General features: G+C 47.7%; 3 protein-coding genes across 3 annotated transcripts; 1 reads left to right on the top strand and 2 right to left on the bottom strand.

The window, feature by feature from the left end:
• Positions 1-283: 283 nt before the first annotated feature.
• On the bottom strand, positions 284-1535 carry N7516_001438 (uncharacterized protein; the record flags this gene model as incomplete). The annotated part of the gene is made up of 2 exons (XM_057214160.1): positions 284-1200; positions 1265-1535. The coding sequence occupies 2 exons, from the start codon at positions 1533-1535 to the stop codon at positions 284-286; spliced, it is 1188 nt and encodes a 395-aa protein (XP_057076043.1).
• A 2285-nt stretch (positions 1536-3820) lies between these two features.
• N7516_001437 (uncharacterized protein) lies at positions 3821-5970 on the top strand (the record flags this gene model as incomplete). The annotated part of the gene is made up of 9 exons (XM_057214159.1): positions 3821-3949; positions 4014-4083; positions 4155-4202; positions 4252-4354; positions 4409-4650; positions 4703-5023; positions 5094-5351; positions 5415-5754; positions 5829-5970. The coding sequence occupies 9 exons, from the start codon at positions 3821-3823 to the stop codon at positions 5968-5970; spliced, it is 1653 nt and encodes a 550-aa protein (XP_057076042.1).
• Positions 5971-7891: 1921 nt separating this feature from the next.
• N7516_001436 (GMC family oxidoreductase) lies at positions 7892-9770 on the bottom strand (the record flags this gene model as incomplete). Its single annotated transcript, XM_057214158.1, has 4 exons — positions 7892-8862; positions 8932-9167; positions 9245-9629; positions 9692-9770. The coding sequence occupies 4 exons, from the start codon at positions 9768-9770 to the stop codon at positions 7892-7894; spliced, it is 1671 nt and encodes a 556-aa protein (XP_057076041.1).
• Between the last annotated feature and the right edge of the window lie 2076 nt (positions 9771-11846).

The following is an 11846-nucleotide window of genomic DNA, read 5'->3' as shown; positions in this document are numbered from 1 at the left end:
GCGACAACCAATGACTCCATCACGTGCCTAACATGTAGGGACCTTGTGGACTTTGTTAGGTACTGAGGTGGTTTTTTGCTGCCTAATATTGTCATTTTGCCATATTGATGATGTTCCTTTTGAGGGAGTGTACTGCGGATGACTTGATATTTTGGTTGATGATAATATGGAGTGCATTAGAGATATTTTGCCTAGGTGGTGCTAAGGTTGTGGGATGTTCGTCAACATCTAGATGTCATAAGAAGAAGATTGCGGAAACAAGGGTATGATGAAACTCACCATGCTAAGTTTCCAAACCTATGGTATTGCACAAGACAGCTCTAAGTCTTTCCTTTAGTTCCTTTGCCGCATCTGTCTCCTCTTTGGAGACCAGAAGTTCGGTCTCTAGAGCTGCATTTCTTTCTCGAAGCTCGCTGATTTCCTTGATGGTACTTTCAGAGTTGGTGGCATTCTCTTGCAATGTGCCCAGATCCCTCCTCAGAGCCACTTGGGTTTGTTCCTGGATTTTAATGGTTTGGGCGCATTGGGTGTTTTGGATACGCAGCTCCTCGATTTCTCCTCGGAGCATAGCAATTGATTCGAGTTCTTGATATATCACAGAAAGCGATGCATCCACATTACTGGGTAGTGTGTTATACCACGATTTCCGCCCGCATCGATTCCCTTGAGGGCTCTCTGTAGCGATCTGGACAGCAGGCGACGCATCCACCTCACCGGGCAGCGCGCCATGCCGCGATTTTCGTTTGCGTCCAGTGGGTTGGAGGCTCTCCGTAGCGGTCTGACCAGCAGGCACTGGATAGATTACATCGTGGCTTGAATCTCGATAAACTGCACTAGGTTGCAATTCTCCTAGAGTGGATTGGGTTTGGAGTCCCTCTCGTTGCAGTCCTAGACTTGCTGCAGGACATAGTAGATGGGAAATCGGCAAAGCATTCGAGTTGGTCCCATTGGTTGCATGGCTGGGAAAATCATGAATTTGGATGGAGGCAGGCTGAGGAGAAGCGGGCGGGGTAAGCTCTGGAGGTGCTCTGTCCCAGCCTCGACGGACGCATATTAAACAAAAAAGGTGGTCATAGGAATTACGTGCGCAGCCGGCTGGTAAGCACTCGCGATGGAATGCGAGTTTGCAGGTATGACAATTCTCGAGACGCTCAGGCTCATGGCAGATGCAGCAGTAGTCCTCGCGCTTTGAACCAGCTCCTATATGCTGTTTAGTTTTCAAGGGCATCCATTGAGATTTGCTTCGAAAGAGAACGGCACGCACTTCTCCATTCTTTGTATTGTTGGATTTGGGAAGGATATGGCTGTTCCGCAACATCGGCGACTATCACAGCCCAATTAAGAAATCGGATTGGCTCAGTTTTGTTTGAATCAATACTTTGGGTTTGGTTTTGCTGGACATCTCGATTATTGCACTGATCGCCAATCTCAGGGGTCTCTGAGGGGCACAACACATGACGTTGTCTTTTGTTTTGCACACCATGTGCCGGGCTTTTCGCCTGCGCCTTCGCCTTTCTCGGGTTCCTCGCTGGCATTGTGTCTATTGATATAGGAAGTTTGGGGATTTAGCTTGTGTTGAGCAATCTATGGGTTTAGATTACTACTGAGATTGGGAGAAAGCAGGAGAAGAATTGTTAATTGATAAAACTAATAATGCAGGGCCCAGGGGTTTATATACCCTGCAGAAATCATCTGAACATTGCTCATTGTAGCAAACAAATAGCAAATAGCAAATAAAAGCAAAAGGCTCAGTCTACAGCAAACAACATGCATGTATGCATGGTATCGGCAATAAATTGCGGCCTTAGTGCCTTAATTTGGCCTTAATTTGGCCTGACGTTGGCCTGACGTTGGCCTTAATGGGACCAGATATTCAGGCATCCGCGGACCTGTGTAATTGTAATTCAGATATCTTGATCTGTTTGAAAATAAAAGGTTATTCCACCTAGGATTCTGCTTAGTTGAAGTTGACATCGAAAGTAGAACACTATTGGCACAGCAAGTCTACTGGCACAGTCCACTAAGCCCCTTTAGTCCTAGCCTTCTTAGCCTTCTTGGCACCCATTTTTCGGCCTAGGTGTTATTTATTATGGTATCACCACAGTAAAAAACACAGCCCCTGAACCACCCCAGCCACATAGTGCTCCACGATCTCCTCCACCATGATCTCCTCCATGATCTGCTCTATGATCAGCCCAATAATGATGCCACCATTGGATCACGTGATCATAATTATCCATAATAATTTAGATCACATGATCATAATTGTCTACCATTAAATCACATGACTCCAGGATATCAACCTGCAGGATTTCCTTCTTACCCCAATCTGCTTTCACAACGTCGCTTGACGTGCGCTTAAATAATTGGGAGTTTCGTTTTCTGATAAATGGCTGGCAGATGGTCTCACACAAATTCTCCAGCCCCTCGGCGGAACCTACCCCCTTTTTAACGATTCCAATCAGCGCCGCCGCCAAGCAATTACTGGTGACTCCGAGAAATGACTCGCTGGGGCGTCCATCCTCCGTACGGAGGTATGGGTGGCTGAAATGACCCTACGCCCTTGTTGACCTTTTATGGTCCATCTCCGTGGCCATCTCCGCTCCGAAAGTGTCGCCTCCAGGAATTCTCAGTTCGGCCCGGAGCTGTGATATTATGGTTTCTCGTCTTCGGTCCAACCTCCGCCGTAATGGCGCTCTGTGAAGCGAGTTTAGATCGATCTGAGCTCTGTATTGCTGTTCATGTAAACCTAACGTAACGCACGGTCAGCCCTTTAGATTCAGTGGCATTTGCGGTGAACGTTTGATGGGAGATTCGGGCCGAAGTTCGATGAAGCGTAATGGTCGAGGGAATGTGCCATTCCCTCTATAATCTAAGGGAATAAGCTAGAGCAGCAGCTAACAAAAGAAGTTAAATCGATTGTAAACAGTTTAGTGGATTGTGGGGGAAGCACCCCGGAGTCCGTGAAGGATTCAGCGCGGAGAAGACTCCGCGCTGACAGTAGCTCCGTGCAACGTTTCTAATTTTTCACCCTTGTGAGACAAGGGAATTGAATATGGGGATACTGAGGGCATCATTGGAAAGGTAATTCTTGCGCCACGCGACTTTGGTAGATGGCAAGAACATGGGAAGTTGTCAAGCTGGATAGACAAAAGAACCCCAAAATAATACATCGAACACATCGCCACTCGCATGAAGAGGAGCGTCGAGTAAATTAAGCAATACTGCAAAAGTCATGTGAATATGTACCTAGCATCGGTCTAGAACTATTGTAGTAAGTATTTGGCCTTGAATTTGAGGCTCGCGAGCCCCTTTCGCTCCCTATGCATTGAGACCAGCTAGATACATTCGAAAATGGGCTAGCCCCAACAGTTTGGACGCTTCGAACGAGGTTCACCAGTCTCGCTAAGCGGGATACAGGGCCGATCATCCCGGCATCTGACCCTAATTTCTTTCACTATGAGAATAGAAACATAGCGACTATAGTGGGGAGAGAATGGTATGATTGGAGAATGTCCGATTACAATCAGGACGCGGAGTTATTTGAAAAAGCCACCAACCGGAGGCGTCTGTTACTGGTGACAACAGGGGTCACAAGGCAATGGAGAGAGTCTGGGGAAACCGGAGACTCCACCCAATCTTCCCCAAAGAGGATTATAGTCATTTCCTTAATTACTTGGTGATATGACTTGTTAACAGTATAAGAACCACTTGCTACCCCGCTGTTCATGAAATTCACGATTCATCGCGCCAGTCCCGTCTATCACCGACCGGGTTCACCTACCGAGATCGTCGACTTTAATACTCGCGGAATTATATCATGTCGGACAAGAAGGCAGATGAGGAGGTGTATGGAATCTCCTCCGGCATTGAAGATCCTGCTCGAGTTGTCGGTGGCTATGGGGAGACAATCAAGCGTCAAGGCGCAAAGACCAAGGAGGTCCAGAATGTCAGTTTTGAAAATCTTCGTGTACGGGCGAAATACTGACCTAGACCTCGGTAACAATATATAGGCCGATCTTTTTGCTGCTATTGAAGAGACCAAGATCGAAAGATGGAGCAAGGAGTCCCTGCACTTGTACTGTAAGTTACAACCTTTCGACTGATGCAGCAAATATTTCCCCAGACACTAACGTTTGATGCGACCATTACAGTCTGTATCTTCATCGCATTCTGCTGTGCCTGTGCCAATGGTTATGATGGTTAGTATTTAATCGACCTTAGGAGATGGCATCTACTAACTAAATATAGGATCTCTGATGGGATCTATCCTCGCCATGGATCATTATCAAAATGTCTTCAAGACTGGAATGGATGGCCCCAAAGTCTCCGTTGTTACTTCGCTCTACACAGTGTATGCTTTCTCTCTATTCTACACATCATAGAAACTAATATGATTTGTTCCTAGCGGCTCTATTGTCTGCACTCCCATTAGCGCTATCATTTCCGACAGGCTCGGTCGTCGCAAGTGCATGTTTACTGGCGGATGGGTGATCATCATTGGAGCTGTCATTATCACCAGTGCTATGACACTACCCCAATTCATCGTCGGTCGATTCGTCCTTGGTGTCGGTATTCAAATCATGGTCGTCTCCGCTCCTGCCTATGCTGTTGAAATTTCTCCACCTCACTGGCGTGGTCGCGCCGTTGGTGAGTATCTTGATCTTTCCGGAAAGAACATACAGTTCTAACCCTAGAACAGGCTTCTACAACTGCGGTTGGTTCGGTGGTTCCATCCCTGCTGCCGCTATCACATACGGTACCAACTTCATTGACAACAACTACCAGTGGCGCATTCCTTTTATCTGCCAGTGCTTTGCTTGTATTATTGTCATTATATCTGTTTGGTTCATTCCCGAGTCACCTCGGTGGCTCATCGCCAACGGCCGGAACGAAGAGGCAGAGGCATTCCTGGTCAAGTATCACGGAAATGGCGATCCCAACGCTCGACTGGTCCGTCTGGAGATTGAGGAAATGAGGGAAGGCATTCGAGTCGATGGTATTGACAAAAGATGGTGGGATTGTAAGTTTTGCAATGCCGATATAATCACCGTATTGCAATACCAACTGACCAATGTTTCTAACTCCGCTAGACCGACCATTCATCATGACAAAGAGTGGACGCTGGCGTTTCGCACAGGTTATCATGATTTCCGTCTTTGGACAGTGGTCTGGCAACGGTCTTGGCTACTTCAACGCCACTATTTTCAAGGCTATTGGATATGAATCTAGCTCAACCCAGTTGTTGCTTAACCTCGTCAACTCTATTATCTCAGCTGTGGGTGCATTGACCGCCGTGTGCTTAACCGACAAGATGCGCCGTCGCCCTGTTCTTATTTTCGGTACTCTTGGTAAGTCTCGTCTATTAGCTCCCCCCGGTTTAGTCATGGCCAACACGGCTAACCATCACATAGCATGCGCTATCGCCCTATGTATCAATGCCGGTATCCTGCAAGAAGTCGCCAATACTGGTTTCATCGGCAAGAACAAGGGCAAGGCTGCCCTTGCTTTCTACTACCTTTTCAACGTGATCTTCTCATTCACCTACACTCCCCTCCAGGGTGTCATTCCGGCCGAGGCTCTGGAGACAACCACTCGCTCCAAGGGCTTGGCTCTGTCAGGCTTCATGGTCAGCAGTATTAGTTTCATCAGCCAGTTTGCTACGCCCATTGGTCTAGCTAATATTTCTACCAACTATTTCTGGATCTTCGTCGGCTGGGACTTTGTCGAGTCCGTCTTCTGGTACTTCTTCTGGTATGCTTATTCTGATTCCGTTTACACTCTTCTCACATGTCAAAGCCCTTTCGTGCTAACTCCTGTTGTTACAGTGTCGAATCCCAGGGCCGAACTCTGGAACAGTTGGAGTGGGTTTACCAGCAGCCCAACCCTGTCAAGGCCTCCCAGAACGTGGACAAGGTTGTTGTTCAGGAGGATGGCACCGTTACTGAGAAGATCGAAGCCGATGCTTGATTAAAGCTTCGTTCGTCGAGGTCTATAGGTATATCGCACGTGTGGGTTGGATATGTTGTATAAATATCGACTTACCGCCGTGAGCAGAAATGGGGATTTGGAAGGCTATCTAATATGAGGGTGTTAATCTATTTCGCGAGCAATATAATAAGATACGAATGGAATACTTGTCCAAAAGGTTTCGATACTTGGGTTGTTTGAGTTGCTTGACGACATCATTAGCTGAATACCGAAAAGATCTGAAGTTGACTGTGCCTGCTGGAATGTCTCTCATCTTATATTCTTATATCCAACCTTGGAAGGTGGTCGTCAGTGGGTCGGAAATGACGATCCCAGATCGGACCCACTTGGAGGCACCGCTATCCCATTTTGGGATTAGATCCATCGAAAATGGGATTATGTAATCACAACGTCCACTTGACGGGCCAGGTCACAGGTGCGCTTCCTTTATTCTCTACATATGTTGTACATAGTAGGCGCCCAAGGTGCTGGATTTTTACCTCTTCCCCGGATTGCATTGTTAGATGAAAGAGCTTAGCACGTGGTAGGGAATTGTCATTTCTGAAAGGCAAGATACCGAATCACATCACTTGGATAAGATGTACTGTCTCACACCAGATAAGGACTATTTTTTGTGAAGTGGATACCGTTCAACAGCCTCTCATATCCAGATGTACGCTACCCAAGACTATATCTCAGTATCAGATCGTGCGTGAGAGACGATCTCTAGAGCCATGAAAGGGCTAATCCCCATTCATAGATCATAAGTTATCTCCAGCGCGATGTGCCCCTCTTTTACAATGTTAACCAGTTCCTATGTACATAACCTCTTATATTTACACTAAATACCAAGACGTAGAGATATTGGCAGGTGCCATTGCCTTCGGCAAGAGCGAAGTTGTATACATGTATCCATACAACTTGATCGAGCCATGGATTCAAACCAAAATTTCCCGCTACCCGTTATAGCGACGGCGACCCAGACCTAACCTCAACAAGTCCAATGGACTCCATACCTTCGATTTCGTCCCTCCCTTCTCTTACATATTCGAGTTCGAGTTCATTGGCCAGCGAAGTTCGGCGTATACCCACCCTCACAGCAGCTTCGATCCCCAAAGACAAGCTAGGAGAACCCTCAGCTATGGAGGGAAATCGCAATCAACTTTCTCGTACGATGAGCCAACTAGCGGGGAAAGGGTTTCGCCCAGTGTTACGGGAGACTAAGTATGCCACCCGACACATAACTCTTAATTTCTTACTATCTTATAATCTTAATCTGAATAGAATCTGAATTGTATCTGAACTGAATCTGAACTGAATCTGAACTGAATCTGAACTGAATCTGAACTGAATCTGAACTGAATCTGAACTGAATTTGAATTGATTCTATAAAGTGAATAGGATAAATAAAAGAAAAGTTAAAATTAGTAAATGCTTCAAGAAGGCGGTAATGAACAAGACGGTAAGGTAGTGGCCAGGTATCTACATCCGATTCTCTGGAATGGGTGCTGAGATTCGATTCCGCCAATAGTGCTTTGCTGGTCTTTAAAAACTCGGATTTCAATGTTTGGAAGCCCCCCTATATCGGACTGGCAGCACATTGTTGCGACTTGGACCCGAAAATCACTATCAGACGTCCTAGGATCTATGCCACTGAAATGGAGAACCGCAGACGTGATTCGAGGGCCAATCTCGGAGCCAAATTCACGGAAGAACAGTCTACCTGCACCTGGAAACGTCTCACAGATAGTTGCAACCAGCTACGGAGGATGCGAAGCGCTTTCTGCATCACTGGCGATGATATTCTGGCTTGAGTAGATGTTCCATGGTGACCCTTTTGGTGTTATTGCTTGCTTTATTATTAATGCCAATCACAGCTTGGAGTATGGAGATGTAACTTGGTCATTCTTAACAGGTTTAGCTAGGAAGGAAAATCATCCTCTCTCATGATAAATTCAGCGCACCGCTCCCCAATCATATAAATGGATGCCGAGATCGAAGCACCCCCACACCGGGGTAGCACACTTGCATCAGCAATTCGCAAGTTGCGCACTCCATACACTCTCAGGCTCTGATCTACTACACCCTCTTCCTTTCTAATACTCATCCGGCACGTGCCAGCAGGATCATAGCTACCTGTGACCAGCCTCGTTATATACTCATCAATTTCGGTATCCGTCACGGTTCTCCAAGCGTCCTTCTGTGGTGGCGACACCCTTGTAAGCTTTCTCTTCTCACTCTTGCTTTTTTTCTTATCCATAAGACCATCTAAATACTCCAAACCCATCCCAGGAGCCATAGTCAACGGCGCCGGATGTGGATATCCGACCTCCGATCCCGCAAACTCATCTGCCAACCGCATAGCGAACCGCACCGCCTTACGCAGCCGCTCACTGTCGCGGGCATCGACCAGCAACGGGAGTGTAATTTTCAGGGGCGCTTTCTCGTCAGAACTGGACGACAACTCAACGCTGCCTGTACCGTGAGGCTGCACAAGAGCCGCGTACCATGTCATGCAGGGTACTCCGGGGACACCGTACTCGATAAGTGTGCTAAGAGGGGCAATGAGGATTTCAAGGTCGGTCACTTCCTTCTCGTCGTCTTCAGGGGGTATGACTGTCATTGTTGTCTCGTTGATTGCATCCGAGTGTAGAAATGCGGCGCCCCATTGGCCGTTAGAGGCAAGCACTCCAGTGCCGGAGAAGAGCCACAGCAAAAAGTGCCATAAGATAGCCGCCGTCTGAATGATATGCAGTGTGTGCTTGAGTGGGAGCTCTGTCATGACTGGCACAGGGATGTGGGTGGTTAAATTTGCACCCACTGCGGGGAGATCATGCATCACTGGAATTTTATGAGCGGACAAATGGTCCTTGGGGCCAATGCCACTGCTCGCTGTTAGCATCATGAAATGAGGTTATCTGGAAAGTTCGGCCAACCTTTGCATTAGCAGCTGCGGCGTACCGAAAGCGCCGCTACAAATAATCACCTCCTGTTGCGCCTTGACCAAAATGTCCGCACCCCCTTCAGACTTAATCCATACGCCTGTAACCCTCGTCCCATCATCCTCAAACTCAAGCTTCGTCGCCGTCACGCCTGTACAAACCGTCAGTCGCCCCTTCCTCTCATTCACAACCGAGGCATTCAGCCACGCCGTCAAAGCAGAGACCCTGTTCCCATCTGCATCAACCGAGACCTCGCTGCGGGCATATCGCTGAGTGCCTCGCTTCCCCCTCCATCATCCAGTCCTACTCTTTCCATTGCCGCATCTACATACGACATGAGTCCTAGATCACCTGCCTCTTTGCGCGGAATTGCCTTCTCAACCCGTGCAAAAGCCGGCGCTACCTTCTCCCAACTCCATTCGTCCAACCCAAGCTCACGCGCCCAGCCGTCAAATTCGGGCCGGCCACCGGGACTCCATACCATAGAGTGAGCGCGACTGGTACCACCTAGCATTTCGCCAGCAAGAAGTTGGACATGTCGCCCGCGCAAGTGCGCGTTGGGTTCGGCGTGGTAGCGGACGACCCCGCTCTGCAGGATGCCGAGTAGTGGGATCCGCGAGAGAACCCCGGCGTTGACGCGACCCTTGTCCAAGACTAGGACTGAGGCATTTGGGGAAGCAGAAAGTCGGTGCGCAATTAGGCATCCTGCCGTACCGCCTGGGGAATTGTTTTGGATTAGTCGATTTCATGGCTTTTGGTCAGGGGGAAGTGACACGCACCACCGACGATGATGTAGTCGAATGTCTTTCCCGCTACGTCACTCGCTGTCTTCTCTGGATATGTTGAAAAGGGCCACATTATAGCTTAGATTCACTTCTCCACCGCAGCTTTGGGGGTTGTTTAGGCGGCGAGGTGCCCAGGTGAGGTTGGCTTGGGGGCGGTGGTGCCAATGTCGTATCCCCGAGATTACTGCCCGTACACTACATTTTGACTTGGAGTATCTTTTATCAAACTCAATGCCTGTAGAATTCTATACACAGACATGTATCATAAAGTCAGGAAAAGAACTATGTGTCACCTTGGCGTATGAGTCTTTTAGGAGCTGGGAAATCGGATATGGATTGAGTTAGCAAAATCATAATCTATCGATGCTTGTCTTCCTAATAATACACTTGCATTCTCTTCGTCGGCTATATGAAGCACATCTGGGCACTCGCCTCTCTCGAACTGTCCATGTTCAAAACTCTCACTGTTCAATGCCGATCCTGTCACGGTGTTGTCTTTTGAATTCCAAAATCCATCGCCAAACCCGCCCCTCAGTTATGAATATCTGTTCGGTATCTCGCAAACCAGATAGTTGGGACGGGTCATAGTTGAATCCCCAGTCTGAAATCATTGTCAAATGACGAGCTAAAGACAGCTCGAAGGTCAGGGGTTTGGTGAAAATATCGCTCTCTGATTTTTTGATCCGAGATCCCGTCAAGTCCTCTTCTCTGATCTTTCTGTGCAGTTTTCGATAATATGGTAGAGCTCTTTGTGAAAAGAAATATGACTCGAGTTTGTGGTCCGATGAGTACACTGATTCCCACATTGTACGAAAAAGTGAAATGTCGTCTGTGGAATCAAATGCTAGAAACCGCGTGAGACACCAAGCAAATTCGCTGTTTTTAACACACTGAATAGCCTTGGGGACCGACAAGCCCACTAGTATATTGTGTGCATTGGGCCCCGCTGCATCCTGGAAGCCATGTCTGAAACCAAGGCAGGCTCTCTCGTCTAGCCTATCCCGCGACTGAGGAAACCCGGGTGGTAACAAAAGCAAGGGAAGGGGCACAGTTGTAGCACAAGCCCAGTCGATAATGCACGTAATGTTGTATTGATCGTCGACGAATATGTTGTCCATGGTGAGATCTGGGTGGCAGAGTGGGAAGCTGACCGGACATGTGACTCCAGACCAGTTGCGTGCATATTGAAAGATCAAACGATTGAGGGTATGAGAAGCAATAATGTAGTCAACTCTATTCGTGGCACCGTCAACCTTTTGTCCAACAGTGACGAATTGTGTCCAAAGATCGCGGGCACACTTCCACAGATGCTTGTTGGGGTAATCATTCCTAGAGGGCACCGGAGCAGCGAAGCAATGGTTCCTCAACGGGAGCATTTCGGCGTGCTTGATCAAAGCTATAATAAGACTGAGGTAGAACTCACTCTCGTTATTAAAGGGTCCACGAGGAATTCCTTCCAATGAATGTCTCTTATGATGGATATGGCCTTTTGACAGGCATTCTCCAACAACGAAAGATCCATTTTCTTCAAATAGAGACCCAATGAGAGGAAACCGAACTTGAGCAAGGTCCCATGTAATTTGACCCAGTTGAGACATTACTTTTTTCATTTCGAGTGAATTCAGACGATCATGAAGTTCATCGTTCCTCCACATTGTATTCAGCGACTTGCCCTGTGCCTTGCTCATCAAAATGTATGGGACCCGGACAGGATTGTTTGGATAAGCACTTGCAAAAGGTCAGCTCCATGATACGGCATTTATCTTGCAGCTCACTTACCAGTACGAGTAAACATCAGGAACAGGTATGTCTGTGTAAATTTTGAGATATCTGAGCGTAGCAGCTTCGCTTGAAAGAAGTTTGACGACACCGGGGTGATTTTGCACCGGCGAGCGAAGAACCCATTGAATGCCATCTGCAAACAAAACGAAAACTGCCCAGTTAAAGCCCCCGCACATTGGACGCTGATTCAAGTCACATGAGCACAAGAGATTTCGCATCTTACCCGCGAGTTGACAGAGAGCGAGCACGTCGAAGTCATTGTACTGAAAGATCGGGAATTCGTCTTTTCCTGTACTCTGATCCATGATGCTTGAAGGTGGGAGGGTTGGGGTTGCTCTGCTAGAAACAACTCAGTCGGCCATTTAAT

This window comes from Penicillium verrucosum (genome assembly GCF_028828655.1).
Source record: "Penicillium verrucosum strain IBT 35672 chromosome Unknown utg000001l_segment0_segment0, whole genome shotgun sequence".
NCBI lineage: Eukaryota > Fungi > Ascomycota > Eurotiomycetes > Eurotiales > Aspergillaceae > Penicillium > Penicillium verrucosum.
Note: the sequence above shows the minus strand (reverse complement) of the source record. Positions and strands in the feature narration are given on the sequence as shown.